Below are 27938 nucleotides of genomic sequence, written 5' to 3'. Positions count from 1 at the left end.
ATTGAGATTTTCGCACATAGGTTTGCACATATATTTGCAAATGACACATGTAAAATTGATGTATTTATTTAAATTTAATTTGAAGTTGATTGTATATTCACACAGATACATATGGCATGTGATAATAATTGTTATTATGTTTTATATTTAATTATATTATACAAATATTTATCACGATCTCCTAAAAAATAAAAAAATAAAAAGTTTAATTTTTATCAAGATGAACAAGTGGTATCGAAGCGATTTTCTGCTTGCTTTATGACATTGAACAGAAAGAATTCAAGAATGTAGCGCGCACGCATGTGTATGATGAGTGATTATTGGTTCTCATATAACTTTCCTTCTTGTAATAGAATGCACGAGCATGCATTGCGCTCTACATATCGGATATAAATCACACAACTTTTATGACATTGGTAGCTCTAAAATTGCAATATTCACGTTAAACTCTTAAAACGTTACCTGTTATAGCTTTAAATAATTATAGAAAAATAATAATTTTTTAGGTACAAAAGAAGTGGATGCGAACAAAGAACAAATTATTACTTTAATTATAATTTAAATTTTGTGTAGATAGTTCTGTCTAACAATGGATAACAATGTTTTTGGCAGCAGATAAATGAACAACTATTGAATGATCAATCAGGTTACAAAATACCTCAATCTGTTGCAACAAAGAATAATGATAATAATATTTTATAATTATAGAAATATTTTTCTCACTATGACAGGTAAATTATTATTAATATATATATACGAGGATAGTTTGAAAAGTTTTCGGCCTGACACAGAAAACATATGATTTTCGGCAAAATTTTTTATAATTTTTTAACATAGTCCCCTGTAAGATTGTTCTTATATTGTTTGTCAGGAAATTCAATTAAATGATTAGTTAACAATTAACAATTAATATATTTAATGATGAATAATATGTGAATGTCCGTTATGAATCCAATTTCGTACAGATATGATAAATGTCTTATCCACTAAACTTATCTTTTGTAAAAATATATGTATTTCTTTTAACTCGTAGCTGGCTAGCCCTTTTCCAAAGTCCTTCTTGGAAAATTGACCAATTAGTTAACAATTGATTGGCAAAAGTCCTTTATTGCCTCTGAGATCAACGGAGCTTTCCCTTAGCGAAGTCCTTTACGCTGTGAAACACTCGCACTTATATCTCAATACTTTTCTCTCTACTAACAAGAGCCGAAAAAGCCTTGTGACCTCTTTGCACTCGTTTATATACTTTCTGTCTTCGACTGTTCTCGAGCTTTCTCGAATATTCTAGTTTCCGGAGCCGCAGATGCGATTTGCACATCTTTGGAAATGTCGATTAGTGCCCCCAATGATATATATGAGGACTAATTGATTCGATATCGTTTACCGACATCGGTGTTATCATAAGAGATTCTTACACCCCTTTCAACTCAATACACTTATTCCAACGATATTCTAACTTTTTTATACCGTCTGCATAATATGATTTCTCTAAACCTTCAAAATAAGCGTTAGTTTCATCGATTACTTCGATATTTGTGTGAGCCAAATCTTTTTCCAGCGAGCCATTTCTTCATGTTTGGAAAGAGAAAAAAGTCACTGGGGGCTAAATCTGGCGAATACCCTAATAGCACATGTAGATTCTGAGAATATTTGTAGGATATCGCACAAGTATATTGCGTATATTCTTAGAATATTTGAGATACGTCGGAGATGTACTGAGTATATACTCAGAATGCTCCTATGTCCGCGTTATCAAATCCCATAGAGCTTCGCTGGAAGCTTCTAGTAATATACCGAAATCATCTACGGCATACTATTTGTAACTACCCAGTATATTCACAGAATGTCTACAGTATATCTAAGAAAATCTGTACTATATGTATAGTATATGTATAGCATGCCTCCAATGTATGTACAGTATGTCTGTAGTATATTTTACTAATTAGGATTAGGTTTAGATTTAGGTTTAGGTTAGGTTAGGTTAGGTTAAGTTAACTTATGCTGTTTAAATTTTATAAATTTTTATTTTATTTTAATTTTATATATTACATATATAAGCTTTTATATGTTACATATATAATTCTTTATCTCGGATGCCAGGATCGCGATAAGAACTTTTTAAGGAGATTATTTCTAAGGAGATTACTTTCCCAGACAGCACACATGTCCAAAATACATCCAAAGGATGCCCAGAGGACGTCCTGTCGTCCTAAAAACGTCTTCGAGATATCCTCTGGACGTCTTTTGGATATGCTGTGCTGTCAGGGTTACAATATGTAAATTGCATGCTCTAAAATCCTTCAGATAATTAAAGAGATAATCCTTTCAGATAATAAGAGAGAATCAAATGAAATCAAACAAAAAATATTATTCCTTTTTGTTTCAGCATCATAAAATAAAAAAAAAAATTAATCGGCGATTTCCACTTTGCTTCAGGATTTTTACAAAAAAAAAAAAATATAGATGTGATATTTAATCGTTATTTTCTGTTTCTCTTGTTAGGCGTTCCTTTGCGTGGGCAAACCATACCTTCAATGGAGCAGAAATTTCTGCATCTGTTGCATTGGGATACGATTTTCGAATTACAGCTGCAAAAAAAGCATTTTTCCTATATTACTTCATTTTAATTTATTTCTTATAAATCAGGAGAAATATTTATTAACGAATACGTAATGTGTAATAAATAAAATATGTAAACAATTGTAATGTGTAATCAAAATATAAAAAAGGATAATTTTTCAATATTTTACTTACACATAATTACTTTACATAGATGCAATTTGGAAAAATTTTCTTTCTTTTTAGCACCGTACCAGCTATAATGATTTGCCACTTCATTTGATAATGTTTGTTTGATAACACTCAAGCATGAAGATCTCAAATCTTTGCAAGTTAAACGAGTTAATTGTTTAACCTACAATTATTTTAAAATATTAATTATATTCCAAATATTTATCATTCAAATTTATTATTTAAAGTAAAACGTAAAAATCTTTTACAAACAATTTATTGCAATTCTCTCTCTGTCCCCCCCCCCCCCCCGCCCCAAACATAAGTTCTCTATTTCATTCCAAAATGTAACCCTTTTTTTAAAAATGCTTGGTAATATTAATAAATATTGGACTTACCATTTCACTGCGATAAATAGCATTTCTGCCCAATCTGTCTTCCATTATATCAAGATCATTTTTAGTCTTTAATGGAAGATCTTCAAATACATCCATAACATTCTGTTCTGGTTGTGCCATATTGTTTGGCGTGTTAGCAATAAGTTTTATGCATCTCTCAATGCAATTCGTTTTAATTTCAATTTTTAAAAGTTTTCGAATAACGAATCTTTGAAATTCTTTAGAATCTAAAAAAGATAATCAAAATATTTATATAATTACACACATACAAAAAATATTAAATTTTTACAAATATTTACAAATATTTACAAATATTATAAATATTAATGTCTAAAAAATGTTACAAAAATTATTAAAATTGTCGAACAAAATTGTTTAAGAATAGATTCTGAATAAAATATTGTACATAAAAGTTTTGCATATAAATATCATTAATAATTAATAAAAATAAACATTATTTACAACTAACCTTGTATGAAATTATAATTTTCATTGAATATTTGTGAAGGGTCGCCCTTCTGTCTCATTTCGGGGTCATGCTCTAAGGCGCGTGGTGCATCTAAAAGTAAGAGAACAATGTTACATTATTACTATTTCTATAAAATTGTCAAATTTATACATATATATTGTAATATGTTTTGTAAGATATTTCAAATAATTGTTACTTAATTCAAAATGTACAATATAAATTTTGTAATCTATACCAGACTAAGATAAAACTAAATATAACCAGACTAAAATAAGATATATTTTGAAAAATTTATGACATTAAAAATATAGAAAGAAGAAAATTAAAATTGTTTTTGAACAAATGATTAATTGTAAAATATATAAGTAATGAAAAATAATTCAATTTACGTGCATACTGACCTTGTTCAAGCATCAAAGTTCGATTCGTGTTTTCTTTTATTGGTGTTTCGGTTATTGGAACTGTAACGCTCTCATTATTCGCATCGATGAGAAGTTCGGCGATAATATTTTCAGTGGATTGTAAATCTGAAAGTAATAAATAAATTTTATTGTTATTATTTTAATATAGCATTTATAAGTAACAAAAGAATTGCACAATTTATTTTGCATGTTACTAGGCAAAAATGATAACTATTTACGCATAATTCAAAGATAATAAACAATAAAAACAATAGAAAAATAGAATTTACTTGCATACTAACTTTCACAATTTCCAGGCACAACAGTCTCATAAATGTTATTATTTTGGAGTAATTCATTAAAGAAATCTTTAGTGTTTTGCATATCTGAAAGTAATAAAGCAATGTTATCATTATTATTCCAATATAATGTTAACAAATATACATATATCAATATATATAAATATGATAAATAATAAAATTTTAAATTATAAACAATTGAAAAACTAAATGTATCACATTTTTCGAAACATATAAACGCGCGTATAGTGCACAGAAAATACTTTATAAATACATGCATTGTTTTTGTATAAATGTAATTTAATAAAAATTATACTCAGTCTAAAAATTACCTTTTTTTTGTTGATATGCAATGGGGCCAATTTGTGTGTCTGTCGTGGTCCTTTTTTCTTTACTTCTAACATATTTGAAATCTGTAATTAATATTTTTTATTATTAAAGTATTTTATCTTTTTTATTGTCTATATTTATTATTATTTTTTGTATTTTTACCTTTTTGTGCTTGAGATGATTTCGTTTTTAATAAATCAGTATTGCAACTCTTAAACGGAGGATTTAAAATATTTGGAACTTTTGGAAGGTCCACAGATATTGCCATTTCTGTCTCTTCATTTTTATCGTTACTGCTGGAACTATTGATTATTTTAGCAGTTCTAAGTTTTCTAGATTTTTTCAAAAATTCTTCTTGTTCAGGACAAGATTCTAGTTCTGATAATTCTTCAGCTTTTTTTAGCTTTTTTCTTGCTTCTTGCATAATTGTCTGAAAAATAACATTGTAAAAAAAGTTATTACTTTTCCTTTGCAATACATATGCTACATGTAGAAAATTAATAATGCAAAAGAAATAACACAAAAAATATCACAAAAAAATGTAACATAAGAATGGAATATAAATAATGAAATATCATACTTTATTATACAATTCTTACCATATCTCCCATATATTTTTAAAATAGAGTGGTCCGTCCACGTAGGCTGTGGTTCTTCCATTAATCTTACGGCTTGATCATATCGCTTGTTAGTTGTAAAATTTGGCCACTTGGCTGTGTTAGATTCTTGGTTAATCCAATTTTTAGGAATTACTTGAAGGCCATCTTCAAATAAGACTATAATATATCGTTGATGGACCATTCTGTGTGAAAATGATCAAACATTTATATTTTGCCATGTATCAAAGGAAAAATAGCGTATTTATCATTTCGATATGGCAATTGTACATATTTCCTAGTAATGTTTTTCAGTGACCAAACTTTCAAATCTGAGTATGAATGTACAACGTAAATCCCAAGCAATGAGGACGGACAAGGAACATTATACAGTTCCTCTTTTTCCAAAAACTCATGACCAATAATGACGGGACTATTTGAACGGAACGCGATATTTTTAATGCTAACAATTGCACCACAACTTAAGCCGCAGCAACTATCTGCAAGTGTTCCAGCTTTAAATGTAAGTCCATTGTATTGAATAATGTTATATTGTGGATTGTGACAATTCACTATAAGTGGACCATTCCAATGCAATGACGTCAACTTTGGATCTTTCACTATAGAATGTGATACCGTTGATGTACAGTATAGGTTTGTTTCTTGTTCCCTGTATCTTCGCACAACCTGTTGTAAAGGTTTATCAGCTTTTCTTATATATTTCTTCAATGTTTGCATGTAGTTTTCAAACTTAAATGCACTGAAGTTGTCGAGAGGTCCAAATCTTTTGACATCATTCACAAGATGAATAAGACTGTGAATGTTGTGTGATACATGTCCCATTCCATACAGTTTTATAAATGTTTTAATATAGAAATAAGTCAGTTTTTGTGCATACGCTAAATAGTCATGTAGGTCTTTTGAAGACAAGATCCTTATAATTACGTGTAATGTAATGAAATTCACGTATACATTTCTTTCCAATATAGACTTAAAAGTCAAGGGACCGGTGTACAGTAATAATAATCTATATTCCGTAGCCTTCCATAATTTGACACAATCTAATTTCCGTGGTTTTCTGGCAAATTCTACAGGAATGTAACACCTCAAATAGGTTAGACGTGTTGAAATTTCATCGACTACTCTGTGTGATAGCCGATAATGCAGCTCGCCATTAAGCAATAGGTACAATTTTTTTCGCACAATTCCCAGACAAACCACATGCATGTAATCCAATGGAACATTTGTAACAGGTTTAAAATGAGATATACTCAACAAGCTGCATATTGTACCTGACCTATGATAATCATCATCTTTCCGTTGTACAAAATCTTCATCAGATCTAAGCGGTGCATCTATCTGCGGAAAACAAATTCGATTTGCAATATATTCTCCTTCTATTGTACATTTAGTACAGCTTGAATATCCGGAATGCCCTTTAACACATAAGACAAATGCTTTGGCCGGTGTATCGCAAATTAATGCTCCAATTCTACATTGAATGTTTCGACCATTGACGTCGATTCCCTTTGCGCACATTTCTTTTGCCTCGTTTACAAAATCTCGTACAAAATTATTGGCATCTGCTGGTTTTTCATTGCCGTGATAAATTCCAATAATAAAAACAGAATCATACGAAACGTTATTATACGGAAGAACCGAGCCTAATATAGGCCAAAATTGTTGCTGAGATGATTTAGATAATGGCAGTCCATCTATATTTACAGCTATTTGAATGCAATTAACATTATCCTTTATGGACATTAATATTTTCTTTACAGGGTCTATTAATCCGAAATGATAATAAGATCCCGGTACTACCGTACGAAATTCTTGTTGTTTTGGTGTTTTTAAAAGCGAACGTGCATCCAATGGTAATGTTGAAAAACAAGAATGTTTCTTTAATCTGTGTAGCAGTGCCGTTAAAGCATTATGTGTGATTTGGTGCTGTACAGCCCACAGAACTAGATCATCTTGAAAATCAAAGTCTGTTATATTTTTATTTTCAAATTCCAGATCACTGGATTCATTAGAAGATGTGGTAGCAGGACATTTTTGCGAATCCGACTTGTTTTCAGATTGTCTGACCGTATCATTTTTATTTTGAAAATATTTGTCGTTATGTTCATTATGTTCCGTATTATGTTCGATATGTATTATTTTAGAATTCACTGGACAATTATCAATGATTGTTGCACATTTATTATTCATATTATCATGCGATGTTCCATATAAGAGACTATTACAAATAATGTTTGTCTCTTGTGCAATTAATCTTCTAAATTGTCGTTTAGATATATATAACATATCTTTTCTTTGACGTTTCCGATCCATTTTCAATTTCAGTGTTATATCTGCACAGTAATAATAATTTTTGCGATTATATAAAATCTAAATGACTACGTTTACACCGATCATTTGGTACGCGTACCAAATACTAAATATGATTCCTTGTTTGGTGTAGATTTCACCTTAAACAATTTAAACCAATTGAAGAAGCAGATTTATTACTTGGTACACGTACCAAACGATCGGTGTAAACTAAGCATTAGATAATAGCATTAGATTATTTGTAATCTAAAATTTGTAAATTTTTGTAATATGAAGTGTAATTTTGTAATATTAAGATAAAATATTTCATATTAGGATAATGTTAGGATAGAATGTTTAACACACAGATATACAATGGAAAACAAGTAACAGTAAAGGTGCCTTTTCACGCTGACGCTCGACGCTCATTTTTAGCGTCCAAATATGTCACGTGAACAAAGTTGACGCTGGATGTAAGAAATGCATGAAAAGAGTTTCTCGTAAAATTTAGCGTCAGTCAGGGTCTGCGTCGGTATTTATCAATATTCGTATATATCAAAACTGCTAAAAGTTTTTGTCACTGATTTTGTTCAGTTAATTTTTTCACTCGCTTTATTAATAATTATTGTTTTAAATATTAAAAAAAGTGTAATTAAGTAGGAATAAGATAAAAACCTTTGGTTACCAGTTCTACTTATTTTATCAAAAATGCTAAAAAAATGTTTATTAATAATTTTTTTATCATATGTAATATTTTTTATTATATGTTTACAAACATAAAATATTTACTTCATATCATATTATTTATTTTGATAAGTATACAAAATGTATATCTTTTCAATTAAACAAAGTTTCATATTATTGCAAACTTTGATAAGTAGAGTAGGAAAAACGATATTAGAATAGTTGTTCAGTATTAGAAAATTTCTAATGTAATACTTAAAAATAACATTTTTCAAAGTTAGAAAATTAATTGTATAGAATAAAAATGCACAGCATATTTGTATATATTATATTTCAAGCTTTTATTTATAATAAAATAACTTTTTATTGAATTAAATTTACATAACATTGATATTAAATTTACATAATTAAACATATATAATATAAAGATAATTATAAAAATATATTTTGCAAATAAATACAATACTGCTGATTCTTCCAAACCTCAAAAAGTATCATTTTTAATTCATTACTTATTTATTCTTTTTATTTTCTTTATATATATGTAGTATTGGATAATAAATTCAATTATTACTTTTTATTACTTAAATAACATCCATTTTTATTGACAAGGTTGAAAGACCACATGAGACATATGCAAATCCAATAGCGAATAGCACGCACAGACAGATCATCGCACAGATCGCACGACTTGACGCTAAAGCTAAAAAAATCCAGCTTTTTTTTCTTGACGCTAGCGTCAACTCGAAGTCACGTGACTATGGGCAACGCTGAAACGAGCGTCCCATGAATTTGCACCTTAAAATCAGTTTTTCATAAATTCAATAAAAATTAATTTATTAGTAAATTAATTCAAGTAGTCTTCATAATTAAAAAAGAAATGGAATAAAGTTATTTATTTTCACATGATTCCTTTAGTTATTCTGTATTATAAAAGTATTACGGTCACATCATATAATTTATCTGATATTTTATACTTCTTTGTACTTTAATATTTTAATGGCATATTTTGACACAAAATATAAAATGTCTTCATAATTTCTATTTTATCATAATAGTATCTTTAGTATTTTATCTTAATACATTAAATAAGAAGAATCAATAAATGTAAAGAAAAGACAGATTTTTTCAAAAATATATAAGTTTTTGTTTGTGCAACTTTTACAATAGCATTGATATAATAGGTCACACACATTAATTTTAATTTAATTTAGTTTAAAAGAATTACATTACACAACTCATTATTGCTGGTAGTATAATTATGTTGTTAAAGCAATTATATGCCTTTTTTACACTAATTTACTTGCCTCATTTATTAGTTTGAAAGTATTAAGATACAGTTGCTAAAAATACGAGATTTAGACTTTATAATGTGCTAATGTACCAAAATAAAGTATAACATTTCTTGTAAGTTATTGATTTTTTGACAACTCTATTTGAATACTGTAATATGTAGAATAACTAGAGAAATCATATCATGTACAGAAATCATAATTCTGTTTAAAAATTGTGATTACTTCTAAATAACCTTGACAAATCAATTTTTTCCAAAAGTAATTTTATTATTATTTGTTCCTTTTTAGTCTGTACAACTTTTATACGAAATATTTGTTATTAAAAGCCTCAGTTTTCGAGAAATATTAATGTGTCATATAAAATGGAACTTTTATATAACACATATTGTTACACATCAGATGTAATTAAGATTAGTGTTTAAAATTAAAAGATATAAGATTTAAAAGGTAGTGTTTAAAATTTTGTTTAAATATGTTTAAAATATATGTTTAAAACAGGATTTGATTACTATGTATTTCAATTAATATTAATTTAATATATGTTTTAGTTTGTTTTAATATGTGTTTTAATTTAATATGTGAATATGTGTGAAATTTAACGCAAGTAACACTCGGTTATCATGAGAAAATCTAAATAATGCAATTGTGACTCAGACTTCATCATCTTTTGCTTTATGATTAAAATTGACCACTTTGTAATTATTTTTTCAAATCACATATGTATATAGAGGAGTCTATAATTGATTTATTTATTACCGTCAATAGATAAACGGAATTCACTAAGTAAATAGAAATCAGAATAAGTTGTGTAAAGCGTACCTGTTATAAAGTTGTTTCTAACGTCCAGCCAGTAATACTAGATTGCAAGAGCAGAATGATGATGATGGAAGAATTCGTCGCAAGTGTATGTCTCCGGGGACCAAACAATGGTACAATAAAAAATAATACTCCAGAATTTTCAATTGTATAAGAACGCAAAAATATTTTTGTTAGAAGAAAGAAGAAAATGAAATTAATTTGAAACAGAAGAAACTTTATGTTCGAATGAATGAAAGTTGACAAGATATTTTTATTTCATTCTGATACTTTTTAACATGAAAGTATAAAATATCTCTTAGACCCGGTTGTACCAACGTAAGCTTAACTTTAAACTTGGTTTATCGTACTTTCTATCCTTTTCTAGATCTAAAAATTAGAAAAAGATAACATATAAGTTAAATCAATTTTAAAGTTAAGTTACATTAATGCAACCGGACTTTAGACTCATTTTTGGCAACTGTTTTTTTTTAGAATAACAAGATGTTTCGAGAAAAATTGATAAGTAAATAGAAAGCAAAAAGACTTTTGTTAGCAAAAATTTTTTTTAATTTTAAATAAGTTCTTAATATAATATTTAGTATTATAAAATTAATATTTAATTTGGATCACTAATTTACGAGTGATTAATTTCCCAGACAGCACAACATATCCAAAAACCGTCCAGAGGATGTTTTTGGGACTACAAGACGTCCTCTGGATATCCTTTAGATGTATTTCGGACATGTGTGCTATCTGGGTAGCTCTATTATAATCTATTAATAAATTTTTAGTCAATAATATGTTGTTTGTAAATCCGAAAATTCATAAGTCGAAGTATCTGCGAATCGACAGATACCTGGATTTACAACTTTAAGGTTACGGCCTCTCCGGCCGGATCGACATACGCGACTTTAAAATCATCGTTCGATAGAGTTGTAAAGCAGCATCTAACAATACGATTGTTACGATATTATGACTCTGCGATGAATTAATCAAAGAAAAAAAAAGAAAATAAAATCTTAAAGTCGCGTGACGATTCGGCTGGTGCGGTCGTAACCTCAAAATTATAGATAATATAATTTAATGATAAATTATTAGAAATATATTAAAATATTATAAAATTTATTTATAGGAATATTTCCCATACATGTATATCACAGGAAATGTATTATTAAATAAAAAAAAAAAAAAAATACCTTGAATCCGTAATATGCGCATAGAACGATGCATGTTCTGAAAGGCAGCAATAGGAAAGAAATGGTGGCCGGAAATCATGTATAGAGATGGCGCTGATATAACTTATGGTTTCTATGTTCTGAGTATATATTCTGAGTATGTTCTAAGAATGTACGTACGATAAAATCTACCGCAAGGATATTCTAAAGACATTCTGAGTATATTAGATATAATCTCTGTACATTTAGTATAAGTACCGTAGTTTAGTTGCTATATTCGAGGTATATCTTGAGAAGATACGACAAATGATATTCTACTGAAATGTTATATGAATGTTCTTAGTATATTTGGTATGATCACAGTACATTCAATATGAGGATTGTAAGCTTTCTGTGCTTTGTTGCTTACGTGGTCAGGAGGGATCACAGGGCGAATAGTCTAAGAGCAGTGATTATTAAATGAGAGTCTTTAATATCTCTTTAGTACAAAAAGGCACGCGGCGTTTATCGAGCAATATCGGATACCGCACAGCGGACAAACGCACGAAAACCGCGTGTCTAAACAGATGACCGGTAATCGGACCGAATCGCGAAGAGCGATCAGAGAAAGGTCTCTATTACTTTCGGTAGCCGAACACCAAGTGTCGTCTCGCGCATGGTGGAAAGAAACAAGGTGAGTTATTGCGCATAATGGCGGCAAAGAGTTGGGGGACTTGCTTGTCAACCAATCACAGGGGACCCATTTTATGCGCGCAAAATTCAAACGTTCACAGCTGATTAAAAAATCAAAACAGTATTGTAAATAAATAAATACTGCGACTATTACAATTTTTAATGCAACAGGTCGGCATACTGTCTACAAAGATAAAGTCACATAATATTACATATTACACCAAACTCTAAACAAATCTTCATATTATATATTCATTTATTACTTACACGACGGTCACATCGGTCTTTTCCAAATTTAAGAAAACTCTCTGCAAGAACACTATATATTTTTTTAAGAGGAACACTGTATACACTTTATATACGTTAATAAAGCATGTCATCAGCCATCAGCCATACTGAATTTTCATGAAATGGGCCCCCTATGATTGGCTGTCCGCTCCCCACTACCTTTAGACTACTGCGCAACCACGAGAATAACTCACCTTGTTTCTTTCCACCATGGTCTCGCGAGTACGCATTTATTTCCTCTTCTTCATTACATCTTAAACGCGAGACATCTATTTCCGCGAGCGCGCGTCGCTCCGGATACGCATTGCTCCGACGGCGCTGACGGCGCAGGTAGCGCTCTCAGCTGGAGCCGCACGATGTATCGGGTGGCCAGAAAGCTTACAGCTCGGCCATACTGACTTTCCATTCGTCCTCGAATGGACACTGAAAATTAATACAGTATTATCGATTATGGTTATGATCGGAAAGATTCCGATCCTAATCACACAAAATAACAATGTTTATTGTAACTGTTTAAGTATAATTCTGAGTCCATAAATCGATCTTATATCTAGCTGAAAATAAACGCATTGCTTATAATATAACTTTTCCCTTTGCGGAACAGGGACAGGTGCATGAGCGCAGCTTGAACTTATCTTACAAGCCTTATCAACAAACAAGTATAAACTATACCTAATTCCAAAATAAATTTTTTTTTTTTTTTTTTTTTTTTTTTTGACATTATTAATAACTAACTTGGTTACAAAACTTAATTCTAACTCTTATGGTTAACGCTTATAAACAAACCGAACGATTGAACTCACGATGTGTGACTAGTTATTAGTATCCGTATATTTTTCATCGCTTGGCGGTTTAATCCATGGTTTAAGCTTGTCGGGCGACAAGATCGTGTTGTACGGTCTCTGTGTAATATTGAAACCGGGGATGTCTTTCACGACATAACGATTCTTGTCAAGGCATTTGGCAATAACATAGGGGCCTTTGTAATTTGGCTTTAGTTTATTATTCTGACCGACTTTCTTTTGAGCATCACGAACTAAGACATAATCACCTTCGTGATACACTGTAGGTTTCTTATGATGTTTATCATAATACAATTTATTATATTGCCGCAGCTTGTCATTGGCTTGAATAGCTACATCACGAACTATATCCCTTTGTTCAATTAAAGTGTTATGAGTTTTTGCGAGTTCTTCTATCAACAACTTCAAATCTCTATCGGAATGCTTTCGTTGATCGATACCGAAGAGAATTCTGGAAGGTGATGCTTTAATGGACGAATTAACCGTATTATTTATTACATATTGAACTGGTTGTAAATGGTTTTTCCAATCTTCTGGGGACTGAATCAATTTAGCTAGTGAGTTTTTAATAAATCTATTCGATCTTTCAACTATTCCATTCGCCCATGGCGACGCGACGGCGATTTTTCTTAACTTAACTTCTAAATTGTTTAAAAAGGAAGCGAACTCCGCGGAGGCGAAAGCTGTTCCGCGATTGGATACAATTTCGGTGGGAAGACCGATAATATTGAATAACAGTTGCAAACTATGACATACCTCTTTGGTACTGGTGGTTCTGGCCGGGAAAAGCCATGTATACCGAGAAAAAGAATCAACCACTACAAGAATATATTGAGAGCCATCATCAGTTTTTTGTAATGGACCAAAATGGTCGATATGAAGAATTTCAAACGGGGTAGATGACGCATTTGCGAGTTGCGATTCTCCCTCAAATCGATTATTCGAAGAATTTGCGACAAGACATGTTACGCAATTTTCAATATAATCTCGGATGCGCTTGCGCATGGAGAGAAACCAGTAGGCTTCCTGTATACCTTGAAGAACCTTATCAAAACCACAATGCGCTAATTCGTCGTGGTAGGTTTTGATTATTGTATTAACCATAGCATCGGGCACGGCGAAGCGGGCACGATCGGATCCCTTTTTATAAACTAATCCATCAATTAGTTCGAACTTCTCGTTTTCACGAAATTCTAAATTATGCGCGATGTCTTTTAATCGAGTGTCTTGCAACTGACGAAATTCGAGCTCTCGTTCAAGGGGAAGAGACTCTAAAAAGAAAATCTGTCTGCTTAAGGCGTCGACGTGCGACATGTTTTTACCTGGGCGGTGAATAATTTTAAAGGTGTAATTTTGTAACAAGAGTGTCCATCTTGCAATTCTTGGATTTAGATTTGCTTTATTTACTGCGTAAACTAACGCATTACAGTCAATGACTATTGTAAATTCCAACCCGTATAAATAAATATGAAAACGTTCTACCGCGCGAACGATAGCGAGCATCTCTAGTTCAAAGCTATGATAGTTTATTTCCGATTTATTAAGCGTTTGGCTAAAATAAGCGATTGGCGCTAAATCATTGTTGCCTTGTCTTTGCAAAAGGATCGCTCCTAAGCCATGAATGCTGGCGTCTGTATGGAGCTCAGTATTTGCTTTGGGATCCCAGGGAGAAACGTAAAGTCGAATAGATGTCTAGTTGACGTCTATTCGATAGATCTAAAATAAGTTGATTTTTGCATCTCGGTAGACGTCGAAATGGTTTCTATTAGACACATCTATTAGACGTCTTGTAGATGTCTTATAAATGTTGATTAGACGCCTTATATAAAGCTTATATAAAGCTTGTATCAAACCATGCATTAACAATTAAAATTGAAATTTGACTAAACAGAACAAAGAAATTTTAGTCTTCTGTCCTGATTAATTAAATTCCAATCTTCAATCTTTAATACGTAGTCTGATATGGGCTTAACCCAACGGATTGTTAATATATAATAATGAACTGTCAAAATTATAGCCTCGTGTAATGTAATGTCAGATTTATTTATATGTAGTACATAAGTACATTGTTTTATTATAATATGCAATATTGTTTTAAGGATCACTGAAACATATACTGAGAAAAAATACAGCATTGTAGAATGCTTGCGCATTTATATCTTTAATATCATTTGACGCATACACTACAATGCTGTATTTTTTCTTAGTATATGTTTCACTGAGCCTTAAAACAATACTGCATAATATACATTTAACACAGTACATAATTGTAATATATATAATATAATAATATTTATAAGATTTCTAAAGTAGGTACTTATATTACTACAGTAGAATATATTATACGATACATTTCTACATTATTCAAATTTCTTTGCGAATACATACACAATATTTAATTATATTTATTATAAAATTTGTTAAGTTCAATTTTACTAATACTCTAAGATAAAAAATAATCTAATATTTTCTAGATCTAAAATTTTAATAAGACAAAGTTGACAAAATCTTTAAAGAAGTATAATCTAAAAATTGAGTTTATACATTATTAGAAGTAAAACAAACAAAAGGTTCGTTATTGTTGCGTTGCTATTTTGTACACTTGTATACAATTCGCACTTAAAATGAGAAGAACGTTATATTCAGGCGTTGGAGAGAAAAAAGAACTAAAGAGTGTACAATGCGATGCAACGCGAACTTTTGCAAATGCGAACTAACCTAAAAGCGTAATATTTTACTTTAAAGTACACAAAGATATTAAATCACAAGATAAAGCACAATCAATTTTTCCTTGGGAAAAAAATCGTGCACTTACCGGTTTCTTTTCATTATTCATTTTTCACTGTTTTATAGCAGCACACACGAGACACAAGACAGCACAGCACGTGAACACGTGAATAGGTTACGGCATTCGCGCGGCAATACTTGTTGAGCCTGAGCGGTATGAAAGGCAACGTAACCAATCATATAAATGATCGATATTGATTGGTCAATATAGCACCCGCAAAAATCAAAATTACTAAAACAATTTTTCCGTAAAAATATTATATATATATATAATATTAATATAATATAATATTAAAGAACAATTTATAATCGATTATAATTATACAGGGTGAGTCATTTTAATCTATGGATCCAAATATCTTCCAAATTACGGTATCTACAAAAAAATGGTTTAGATAAAAGTTGACCAGGACAGAGGGGGTTATTTAATTGTATATGCTGCTGACAGCCTCGGGTAAAAGAGGACAGACATAATGCTATCTCTTTCTATCTCTTTGCAGGTATAGCTATCGACCATATATGTAGACATCATTATTAATTTTATAATCTCCAAAATCATGACAGACAGAAATTGATTCGCGCAAATACAAAGTAAATATTAATATTAGAAAATACATTTTATGAGATTATTTTTTTAACCACAAAATTTTTGTGTTTTTATCCTGATGAGACTATATTGCATTAATATATTTACTTATTGTTAGAAGTCTATTAGACATCTATTAGATGCCGAAAGATAATTTGTAATCTAAACAGTGTTTGATAAACAATACATCGCTATTGTGTAAATATTAAGTTTTAATTTTGTATAAGGAAATAAATGACACAAAATTACATGGCATCTAATTTAGATATTTCTAGACATTATTTTAGACTAGATGGCTCCGACATCTAATAGACGTATATCCGATCTTGTGTTTCTCCCTGGGATTGTAAAATCTCAGAACTGGATAAGATGAAAGCTCTTTTCTAAGCAAGTCAAAAGCTTGGATACATTGCGTGTCAAAAACGAATTCTGCTACTTTTTTCAAGAGGTTATAAAGAGGCTTTGCTTTGATGGAATAATCTCTGATAAATTTGCGGAAATAATTTGCAAGTCCTAAAAATTGCTGAAGTTGGTGGACAGATTTCGGAGGCGGAAAATCACGAATCGCCTGTGTATGCCGTTGACTTAACGAAATCTCGTTGTTACCTATAATATATCCTAAATACTCAATTTTCCTCTGGAGAAAGTTACATTTATGATAATTCAGTTCGAAGCCATAACTTTTCAAAGTGTACAGAACGCGTTCGAGAATTTGTAAATTAGTTTCGACGGAAACCGTAGGAATCAGTATGTCATCAATGTAGACTAATAATTGATCTTCTTTAATGAATGGTTGCAAAATTTGCACGATACGCTTCTGGAATTCTGCTGGAGATTCCGAATAACCAAATGGGAGGCGTGTATATTCAAACTGGCCTTCGGGGGTTGCAAACGAGAAATATTTCGTGGAGTCTTTATGGACTTTAATTTGGTGAAAACCATCTTTTAAGTCGAGTAACGTAAAAACGCTCTTGCCGCCCAACCTAGCCAAGCAATCTTCGATTAACGGGAACGGATATTTTTGTTTTTGAACACGAGCGTTGAGCGGGCGAAGATCGACGCACAGACGCATATTACCATTTTTCTTTCGGACCGGGACAATTCTAGCGCAATACGACGATACGCTAGGTTTAATAATTTCGCGTGCGAGCAAATCGTCGGTAATTTCTTTAATTTGTTTGCGTTCCTGAAAAGCGAATTTCCTAGGCGCGAAAGCGAACGTCGACTCATCTTTCAGAAAAACTTTAACAGCGTAGTCATCATCATTAACCGTGAGGTCAGCATTTTCGCATTTCAAAATTATCTCTTTTAAACGCTTTTTAACCGATGCGTCGAAATCTATTTCGCAATCATCTATCGCTGATTCTACGCAGCTGGCCGTATAACAAACGTCTGTTGGCAGAAGTAGATGCATTTGGTTGTCTGTATCCCCTGAATTTGGATTATAAATCAATGTAATTCGTTCATCATCAATGAAATCGCGACCGATGATTATCTCTATATCATTGAATTCCTTTGCTACAACATTTAGCGTGATATTGAAAATTCGACCTGAAAAATTATTTAAACCAATAGAAACTTTGCGTTTTCCCAAAATATTAATGGGGAAATCAGACAAACCATTGAATTTTCTCGTTTCCGATTGTAACGACAAAAGAGAACTACTAATAAAACGATAATAATTGTTTAACGAGATAAATGAAATAGGACTCCCTGTATCAATGAGAGCTTTAATATCGCATCTATTTCCCTCGACAGAGATTATTTGAATTAAAGGCTCACGCAAATGTAACAGATTCTGATGTGGCTCCATGACAGCAGCGACGGTGGACTGCTTCGATGAGGAGGCTCGGTCCGACGGCGGCGTAGAAGACGGCAATGAGGAGAGCTCCTTTTTCTTCTTTAATTTTGGGCACTCCGCTATGCGATGACTCTCGTTTTTGCAGTAGAAGCACAACTGGTCACTGTTTTTATTGTCACATGCTGTGTGTCCTTTTCTATTGTTAAATTTGTGCACGTTGTTGGAAGGTTTTTCAGATTTGCGCGGAAACGCGTTTCTTTTTTCAAGATCACCAATTCCTTGCGTAATTTGGCGCATTTTCTCTAAGAATTGATCCACTGAAACTTCACTAAGAGTCAATGCCGTGGCACGAAGCGAACTTTTCATTATTCCTCCGACAAAGAGATTGATAACATCCTCTGGAGGTAGATTCAAATGATGAGCCAAGGCGAGTTTATCTATCGCATATTCGTCGAACGATTCCTTCATACAATTCCATTTTCTGGCCTCTACACGCTGCATAGCTATGTAGAACGGCACCTTTCGGGCAAACATTTTCGTAATTTCCCGTTTCAGCCCGTCCCACGATTCCAAGACGAGACCTGTTTGAATATCGTACCACCGACGAGCAGCATTAACTAGCTTGCTGGAAGCGGCGAGGAGAATGACGTCGTCCAATACACCATGAACTTGCGCTATTTTTTCTACGCGCTGTACCCATAGTGCTACATTTTCTTCCTCCTGCCCTCCAAACTCAGGTATTTGTCTGGCCAAAAGCGAGACGGCATTCGCCGGTGGAAATGCACTTAATAATGCAGCTGGATGGTTCATCGGACTGTTTAGGTTTCTTAAAATTTCACGACGCGGTGGAAAATCCGTGGACGGCTCATCTTCACTACGTCCATGCCGAGTTTCTCGTTCATTAACGACCGCGGTTGGTTCACTCATCTGCTTCATTTGTTGTTGCTGTCGCATACATTGGTGCATGGTATCAGCAATAGTTTCTAGAGAAAAATATCGTTCCGCCGGGAGGTCTAGCGAGGCTCCTCCGGTCGGCTCCTGGCCCGTTAATTCCGGCGACTGAGAATTATTCTCAAAGTACGTGAGCAGTGAGGCTATAAGCTTCCTCCGGTCATTCACGGCCGGTAATTCATACCTTCTGGCATGTTCCTTTAGTTGAATGAGAGTCAGTTCTTCTAACGTAGCTTTGTCCATGTCTGCAACCCACGTACGAGACAAATACCACTTTAATAAACAAATTCGGCTTGGTATTGTTTTTAACAAATCACTCCGGCGTAAGTGAACCGGGCACAAACTACTGTGTCTATTGCAACACGGCACAAACGGACGAGAACTCCGAAACTACTCCTAGACGGCACGTGGTAGAGAAAGACGGAGAAAAATAATAACTAACGCGGCTATAACCATACGAAACTTTTCTCAGCTTCTCTGTTTATTCACTAATCCCACTTCTGATATTTAACTGTAAGCTTTCTGTGCTTTGTTGCTTACGTGGTCAGGAGGGATCACAGGGCGAATAGTCTAAGAGCAGTGATTATTAAATGAGAGTCTTTAATATCTCTTTAGTACAAAAAGGCACGCGGCGTTTATCGAGTAATATCGGATACCGCACAGCGGACAAACGCACGAAAACCGCGTGTCTAAACAGATGACCGGTAATCGGACCGAATCGCGAAGAGCGATCAGAGAAAGGTCTCTATTACTTTCGGTAGCCGAACACCAAGTGTCGTCTCGCGAGTACGCATTTATTTCCTCTTCTTCATTACATCTTAAACGCGAGACATCTATTTCCGCGAGCGCGCGTCGCTCCGGATACGCGTTGCTCCGACGGCGCTGACGGCGCAGGTAGCGCTCTCAGCTGGAGCCGCACGATGTATCGGGTGGCCAGAAAGCTTACAGGATAGAATATTCGTACGATATCATGTGCTATTAGGGTACGGCGTGTGCGGAACCAATTCGAAGCGCAATTCATACAATTTTGCGACTGCAATTGAAAAAGTGTGAGCGGGTGCATTATCATGACGGAAAAGCACTTTTTTTTGCTAAATGAGAACGTTTGGCCTTAATAGCATCGTTCAATTGATCTAATAATGCTGCATAATATTCTCCTTTGATGATTTTTTCTTTTTCTAGGTAGTCAATGAGCACAATACTATGGAAATCTTAGAAAATAGTTGCCATCACCTTTCCAGCTGATGGAACTGTTTTCACCTTCTTTGAAGCACTTCCACCCGCTTCTACCCATTGCTTTGACTATTGTTTAGTTTCTGGCCTGTAATGGTGAATCCATGTTTCATCAACAGTGATAAAGCGCCGCAAAAAATCGGTTGGATTGCATTTAAACATGTCCAAACACTCCTTAGAAACGTTCATTCGAATGCGCTTTTGATCGATTGTTAGCAAACGCGGCACCCATCGCGCTGAAAGCTTTTTCATATGCAAATACTCATGTAAGATGTTGTAAACGCGATCATTTGAGATATTTGCAATGTTAGCAAGCTCACGCACTTTTGCTCGTCGATCATTCAACTCGGCATTATAGATTTTTTGTATGATTTTGTCAGTCGTAACGGTTTTTGAGCGACCTGAACGTTTATCATCATTTATAGACGTACGATCACGTTTAAATTCAGCAGCCCATTTCTTAACAGTTGAAAACGATGGTGAAGATTCTCCCAAAGTTGAATCAAACTCGTTATTTATTTCTGTGGGCGTTAAACTTTTTAAAACAAAGTATTTTATCACTGCGTGACATTCGACTTTATTTAAAAAAAAAAACCAAAAGTTGATTACTTTACACCAAAATAAAGAAACTAATGAACGCATCTGTCTGAAATTTTGACAGTAGCCCTCTGCAGGATAAAACTTACAAAAAATTACAGCGGTTTGATACTTCTAACGTCATTTCTGTGTCAGGTCGAGAACTTTTCGAACTACCCTCGTATATATATAGGAATACTTTATATTCATATTATTAATATCAACTTTTTGTAGGAGAAATTAGTTCAGATTACATACATCAAAACAATTTAATACAAAACAAGAGGCCTAATGTTTTTTTTGTGAAGGACACAGTAGATAACGATAAACAGTTTATCTCAAATATGAAAAAAATAATTGATAAGAATTATAACATGTAAAACTAATTCATAAATGATCTGCATATGTATAATTATTGTATTTTATATTTAATTTAATCTTTTGTTGCAAATAAATAAAACAAAGAAAATTGTAGCATAAGAAATTTGCAAAGCAGATTATCAAAGAAAAAGAAAAGTGCATTTACCGACAAAGATCAGAATCTAATAATACGGTTTAAAAAATCTGTGGATGACAACAAAACTATGTCTGTAATTCCACAAAATTTACCGCAATCTGTAATTATAACTCCTGTTAGCAATCACAATTATTCAGTGAGAGCAAGTATTCCACAGATTACTTCAACTTTTGCATCGAATAATAAAAGTTTAAGGTATGCCTCACATTTAAGATATTATTTGAAATATATTACAATAAATAGTAATTGAGGACGCGGATCAAAGAACTCGCTCTGCGCTCGAAATCGTGTAAAAGTATTGTCCAAACGTCTCAGAGCATGAAAATTTTGAAAATCGCAAAATTTATTTTTTTTTAAATATAGGCTTGTAGAAAATGACGAGACGGAACTTTTTTCTATTTGCAGTTTTTTTTCTGTTTGATGCTTATTTTTAATAATAAAAATAAAAAACTGAAAAATTTTTATCCCCAAATTCAATAAGATTTTAAGATATAAATCGTCGTAATTTGGCCAAATTTTCTTGAAATTGTTTGAAATTTGGTATACGCATGTAGTATAGTCTAGCGATGCCTACAAAACAATAAAGAAGCTGAAAATCACCTATTGTTTAATAATAATTAATTGCAAATTGAGGCCAGTCGGTAACCACGTTTTTTTAGTTTTGTCGACAAAAAGTATCAAGGAAACTTGAAATTTGAAACAACTTCCAGTGAGACATTTGTTCCTCACTATTGAAGGAAAATTTCTGGAAATTTTCAGATCGATTCATGGAAAATTTGCGGAAATATGCATTTTATAAGAAAACATGCGTTGCCGCCAATGATAACTCCGTGAGCGCTGAGCACCATCAGGCAGCGTACTCGCCGTTCGGCTTTCCAGGACTCGATTTTATAATGATTTTTTAACTTTAACTATTGTTATTTGTTAAATTACTATCGTCCTAGAGACCGCCTCTCTGAATGTATGTAAAATATTTCGAAATAATAATAATAAAAGTATTTAATTAAGGAATCGTATAAATAATAGTTCGTCATTTCGATATTTCGTGGGGAGTGAGCGATTGTTCAAATGTACGTGTTAAAAAATCATTATAAAATCGAGTCCTGGAAAACCGAACGACGAGTACGCCGCCTGATAGTGCTCAGCGCTCACAGAGCTATCATTGACGGCGTCGCATGTTTTCTTATAAAATGCATATTTCCGCAAATTTTCAATGAATCGATCTGAAAATTTCCAGAAATCTTCCTGCAGTAGTGAGGAACAAATGTCTCACTGGAAGTTGTTTCAAATTTTTATTTTCCTCGATACTTTTTGTCGGCAAAACTAAAAAAACGTGGTTACCGATTGGCCTCAATTTGCAATTAATTATTATTAAACAATAGGTGATTTTCAGCTTCTTTATTGTTTGTAGGCATCGCTAGATTATACTGCATGCGTATACCAAATTTCAAACAATTTAATTTCAAAAAAATTTTGGCCAAATTACGATGATTTATATCTTAAAATCTTATTAAATTTGGGAATAAAAATTTTTCAGTTTTTTATTTTTATTATTAAAAATAAGCATCAAACAAAAAAACTACAAATAGAAAAAAGTTCCGTCTCGTCATTCTCTACAAGCCTATATTTAAAAAAAAATTAATTTTGCGACTTTCAAAATTTTGATGCTCTGAGACGTTTGGACAATGCTTTTACACGATTTCGTGCGCAGAGCGAGTTCTTTGATCCGCACCCTCAATTGTAAATTTGTCCGTTAAATTGGTGTTTTATTTTCAGAAGCAACACAAATTAATTACTGTTTCATGTAACTTCAAAGGTGCAGAAAAATGATCAATTGATAATACCTGAAACTACAAAAACTGTCACTGAAACAGAAATCGAGCAATTCTGTTATGAAATGCAATACTTTACACCGCCCAAGAAAGATAATTAAATAATTTACAGTTTATTATAACATAATTTTGATAATTTATTATAATATTAGAAACACAAGTTTGAATATTTATTACATTTTATCATTTGTTCAGAATAGAATAGTTTGTGTTTTCTAAGATTTTTCTGATTTTATTAGATATAATGTTGATAAATCAATAAATGAGTGTAAACAATTCTTTACGTTTTAAAATTCATTAAAATAAAGTTAGTTATATAACTTCTGTCTTCTGTTATAAAATTTCTGTTCTAATGTGTTATATGTATGTACATACCAGAGAGAAGCCTGAGGGTGACGTCCCATGGCATGTATTTTTCGCGGAACGCGTATCACGTAACCAAGCAATAGCGTAGTATAAATGAAATGATGTTTCATTATGCTTATACGAAGCTTCTGATTGGTTACGCGATACGCGTTCCGCGAAAAATACATGCCATGGGACATCACCCTGAGAGGGGCCACGTTGTCGTTTTTTGTACGACACTTTTTTTAGGCCGTACACTAGCGGCGCGTATCCATTTTACAGCCTGCCTTAAATTACATTCATATCGTTGCACTTATGTATCATTTTTATAAACTTACACTAAAGAAATAAAAGTAATAAAAAATATAAATTACTATTATCGCTAAAATCGTTCAATTTATCATGAAAAAGAGGTCTTTCTATAGTTCTTTTTCGCAAGCTTCCTACTATAGTAGGTCAACAAAATGTTAACAGCCTGCCGACAGTTTGCGAGCAGATTCGCTCAGAACTTGGCAGTAGATACGGTGCCATCTGTGCTCGTGTTCTGCCGGCAGAACCTGTTAACATAGGTTAACAGCAGATTGGCGACAAAAAACAAGCAGGATCTGTGCAGTGTAATTTGATATCAGATTGTCGGCAAAAATCAAGCAGAACCTGCCGTCATAATTTAAATGGAATAGCGGCATTTAAATGCTTCATTACAATTTTACATTTCTCGTTTTGCTTATTAAAAGTAGTAAATGAGGTATGCAAAGTATGTAATATATATTTGCTTTATTGGGACAAAAAAATACTTATGTTTTAATAAATTTATTAGGCCAAATCCCGAAATCACTGCAATATCGGGTCAACTCGCGGCGGATTTTCAATTTCTAAAATCAGTTTAATTAGAGCACTAAAGATGTAGGTATTCTCACGTCTGCGCCATTTTCGCTCCATTCCCCCACTCCTTGCCCTCTCGCCTAATCACCATAAACTTCTTAGCTCAGCGAGGGCGAGCTAAGAAGCTAAAAGGGCGAGAGGGCAAGGAGTGGGGAAATGGAGCAAAAATGGCGCAGACGTGAGAATATTCACGTTTATAGTGCCTTAATTTAATATTCTGAATCTCCTATGAGGATTGTATCAGATTATTGTATTAAACTGATAAGCTTAATTAAGCCACTGGCCACCTTTATATGCACTGTAGATGAATCTTTAGTACGAGTTTATATATGAAGAAATACGCCGCATAGCCGCAAATAACATCAAATTGCACTGCGCAGATTTTGCTCAATTTCTGCCGCTAATCTGACATCAAACTGCGTTGCGTTTGATGGTCCTGCTCGGTTTTTGCCGCCAATCTGCTGTAATAATTCCGAGCAATCCTGCTCGGTTTTTGCTACTGATCTGCTGTCAAATTATGTCAGCAGATCTTGTAACATTTCTGCTGACATTCTGCTATCATCATCCGATGTAACAGGTTTTGTATACAATCTGCAGTCTTTCTGCTGACAAAAATGTGTAGACGTTTGGCAATATCTGTTCGAACAGACTTTGCTGACTGGGTAGCTGATTAAGCATTTCCAACTTTCTTTTTTTCAAGATAGAGACATAAGTAGTCTCATTTTCCATCTTTTCAGCTATTTAATATGTTGTTATGACAAATTATTGATATATTTTATGACATTAAAAATTTATGACATTAAATGTTTCAGATATTTATTTTGTTTTTTTCGCAGAATTTTTTTTGAAATTGTGAAATTTCATTAATTAGCAAACAAAGTATTTAATGTATAAATCTTGCAAAATATACGTTTAATTGAAGAGCAACTTACAAATAAAATTTTAATCCCAAGTATCTGTTTGACTAAAATCTGATCCTGATATTGCAGCAGAGCTTCTCACTCAAAAAAATATTTCGCTGATGTAGTTAGATTTCTAGATATCGCAACAAGAATGTATCGCTATTTTTCGTATCTGTGAAAACATTGTTTGTCACATATAGAATTTATAGCAGTAATGTTCTAGCAATAGCTTCTGAAAAATTTAGGTACCATTGCTAAATGTTATTCATTGCATGATCTAACACGTGATTGATCTTATATAGATAGGCGCTTTAGAGAAACTTTCTTTTTAAAGTTCACAAACAATACAGATATATATTCTGTTTCTGTCATCTAAACTGATTAAGTAATTACATATGCAATATCACAACAGTTGCTAATCATTTATCTGTTTTAGTTAATTTTTTACACCTAGAAAATTTTAGCTATTATTGCAAGATTATTTTTTTGAGTGCTTGTAGTACTTCTTTCTTTGACATGTCTTCCTTTTGATTTGCTGGAAAAATAATAAAAATATAAATGTCATTTATTAAATAGATGTACAGTATTTAATACTATTAATATTATTACGTGTATAATACATATCTGTGGTATGATGCAAGAAGAGCAAATGTCAAATTTTTGCTTAAATGAGCCAAGACTAGAAATGTGTTTAAAAACTTGTATATTGTGTGTAAAGCCTTGCGCACAATAGAGAAAATATTAGGAATAAGAATAAATATTAAATATTAGAAGTAGGAAATTGATGTTATTTTATTTCAAAACAAGAAAATGAAATGGATTAACGTATCATGAAGTAGGAAATAAGAATTAAAAATAATTAATCCATTCCGTTCCCTTGTTTGAAATAAAATAATTCCAAATTACTCTTTCTAATATTTAATATTTATTCTTATTCCTAATATTTTCTCTGTTGTGCGCAGGGCCTAAGAAATGGTAATGTCAAAATCTAAATAGAAAGTAACGGCTTCCACTTATACTTATGTATCAAAAGTTATTTTATCACAAATTTTTAACAAAATTTTTAACTGTACATATTTCAAGTTAATGAATATTGGCATTGACACTTCTTGCACCAAGCCACAGATATGTATTAAGAATCAAGTACTTCCCGGGTTTTTTATAGTACAGATTTTTTCATTTATTTAATTTCGGTTTTAAATATACATGCTGCTGGAAAATAGATGTTTTAGGTTTCTCAGATTCAATCATCTTCACAGGTATTATGGATTAAAATGGCTCAACTGGTGGTGAAATATGTGATGCAACGTTCAGCATACTTTGTCATATGTTATGCATGATCTTCATAAGACTGAAAAAATTACATTAAAAAATAATAATCATACATATAATTATAAATGTACAAAAATTATATATAAAAAACTCACAGCTGGTTATGGTTGATCATCTCGCAACGGATGTCAAATTGGATGTTGTGATTAAAATTCCAGTTGTGGCTGAAAAAAGTAAAAATAATTTATTTTCAATATTGTAAAAGCGCTTGTAATATATATACGCATATATGTTACATTGCAAAGTAACTCAATAAAAGACTCACCGGTGATCATCTATGAAAAATAAATCTTTATGTGAAGCCTGCATTGATAAAGCTCGAAACGTAGTAGAAAATTATTACTATTACAGAATATAAATTATAGTTTCAAATTACCTTATTATCATTATTACCCGACAGTCCATTGTCTCATCAACTTGGATCTCTTGAAGCCCTTTGTTTTATATTTTATTCAACTATACTTTCAATTGCACATTCAAACACACAGTTAACCGAATAAAATTATAGGTTAAATGTCTCCCGAAATTATTTCATAGAAAATGTCTTTAAGACATACGTATTATCTGGGATAGTAAATAAATTTGCAACAAAAAAGCACGTAAAGTTAAGTTTATATAGACTATATGTTAACTAAAAGGTCATTAAAAGTTCAAAACGCTCATTTATTTTGCTTTTTGCCGTATCTAAGAATCTTAGATTAATATTATTAATATTACTTATTGCCGTATTTAAGATCTATGTATATCGGCTTCTTTTCGTGAATTATCTGATAATTTAATCTGAAAGTCTGTAAAATATTTTAATTTCTCTTTACTCATTGATTTTAATTGACAAATATCTTTCAAAAACTGAAAAGTATTATTATCTCATTCTAAAGTCATTCCAAAGTTCAAAACGCTCATATTTTGCTTATTGCTGTATCTAAGAAGTTGAGCGCATGGCGGC

The 27938-nt window shown here is 32.2% G+C and overlaps 2 protein-coding genes and 1 pseudogene across 3 annotated transcripts; all 3 read right to left on the bottom strand.

The window, feature by feature from the left end:
• Positions 1-1731: 1731 nt before the first annotated feature.
• On the bottom strand, positions 1732-5367 carry LOC137001303 (uncharacterized). Of its 2 annotated transcripts, XM_067359960.1 has the most exons (9): positions 5227-5367; positions 4790-5057; positions 4630-4710; positions 4301-4384; positions 3999-4124; positions 3598-3687; positions 3129-3355; positions 2755-2914; positions 1732-2588 (listed from the first exon to the last, which is right to left on the bottom strand). In XM_067359960.1, exons 1-9 carry the CDS (start codon positions 5236-5238, stop codon positions 2473-2475), a joined length of 1164 nt encoding a protein of 387 aa, XP_067216061.1. In that variant the 5' UTR covers positions 5239-5367; the 3' UTR covers positions 1732-2472. The 2 variants fall into 2 exon arrangements, with proteins under 2 accessions (XP_067216061.1, XP_067216062.1); XM_067359961.1 differs by lacking the exon at positions 2755-2914 and having other exon boundaries at positions 2478-2588.
• An 84-nt stretch (positions 5368-5451) lies between these two features.
• Positions 5452-11472, bottom strand: LOC137001302 (uncharacterized). The gene is made up of 2 exons (XM_067359959.1): positions 10332-11472; positions 5452-7577 (listed from the first exon to the last, which is right to left on the bottom strand). The coding sequence occupies exon 2, from the start codon at positions 7555-7557 to the stop codon at positions 5452-5454; it is 2106 nt and encodes a 701-aa protein (XP_067216060.1). The 5' UTR covers positions 7558-7577; positions 10332-11472.
• Positions 11473-20387: 8915 nt separating this feature from the next.
• Positions 20388-21690, bottom strand: LOC137001304 (histone-lysine N-methyltransferase SETMAR-like; annotated as a pseudogene).
• Between the last annotated feature and the right edge of the window lie 6248 nt (positions 21691-27938).

This window comes from Linepithema humile, chromosome 7 (genome assembly GCF_040581485.1).
Source record: "Linepithema humile isolate Giens D197 chromosome 7, Lhum_UNIL_v1.0, whole genome shotgun sequence".
Classification (NCBI taxonomy): domain Eukaryota; kingdom Metazoa; phylum Arthropoda; class Insecta; order Hymenoptera; family Formicidae; genus Linepithema; species Linepithema humile.
The sequence above is the reverse complement of the archived record's forward strand: the minus strand, read 5'-3'. Positions and strand labels throughout refer to the sequence as shown.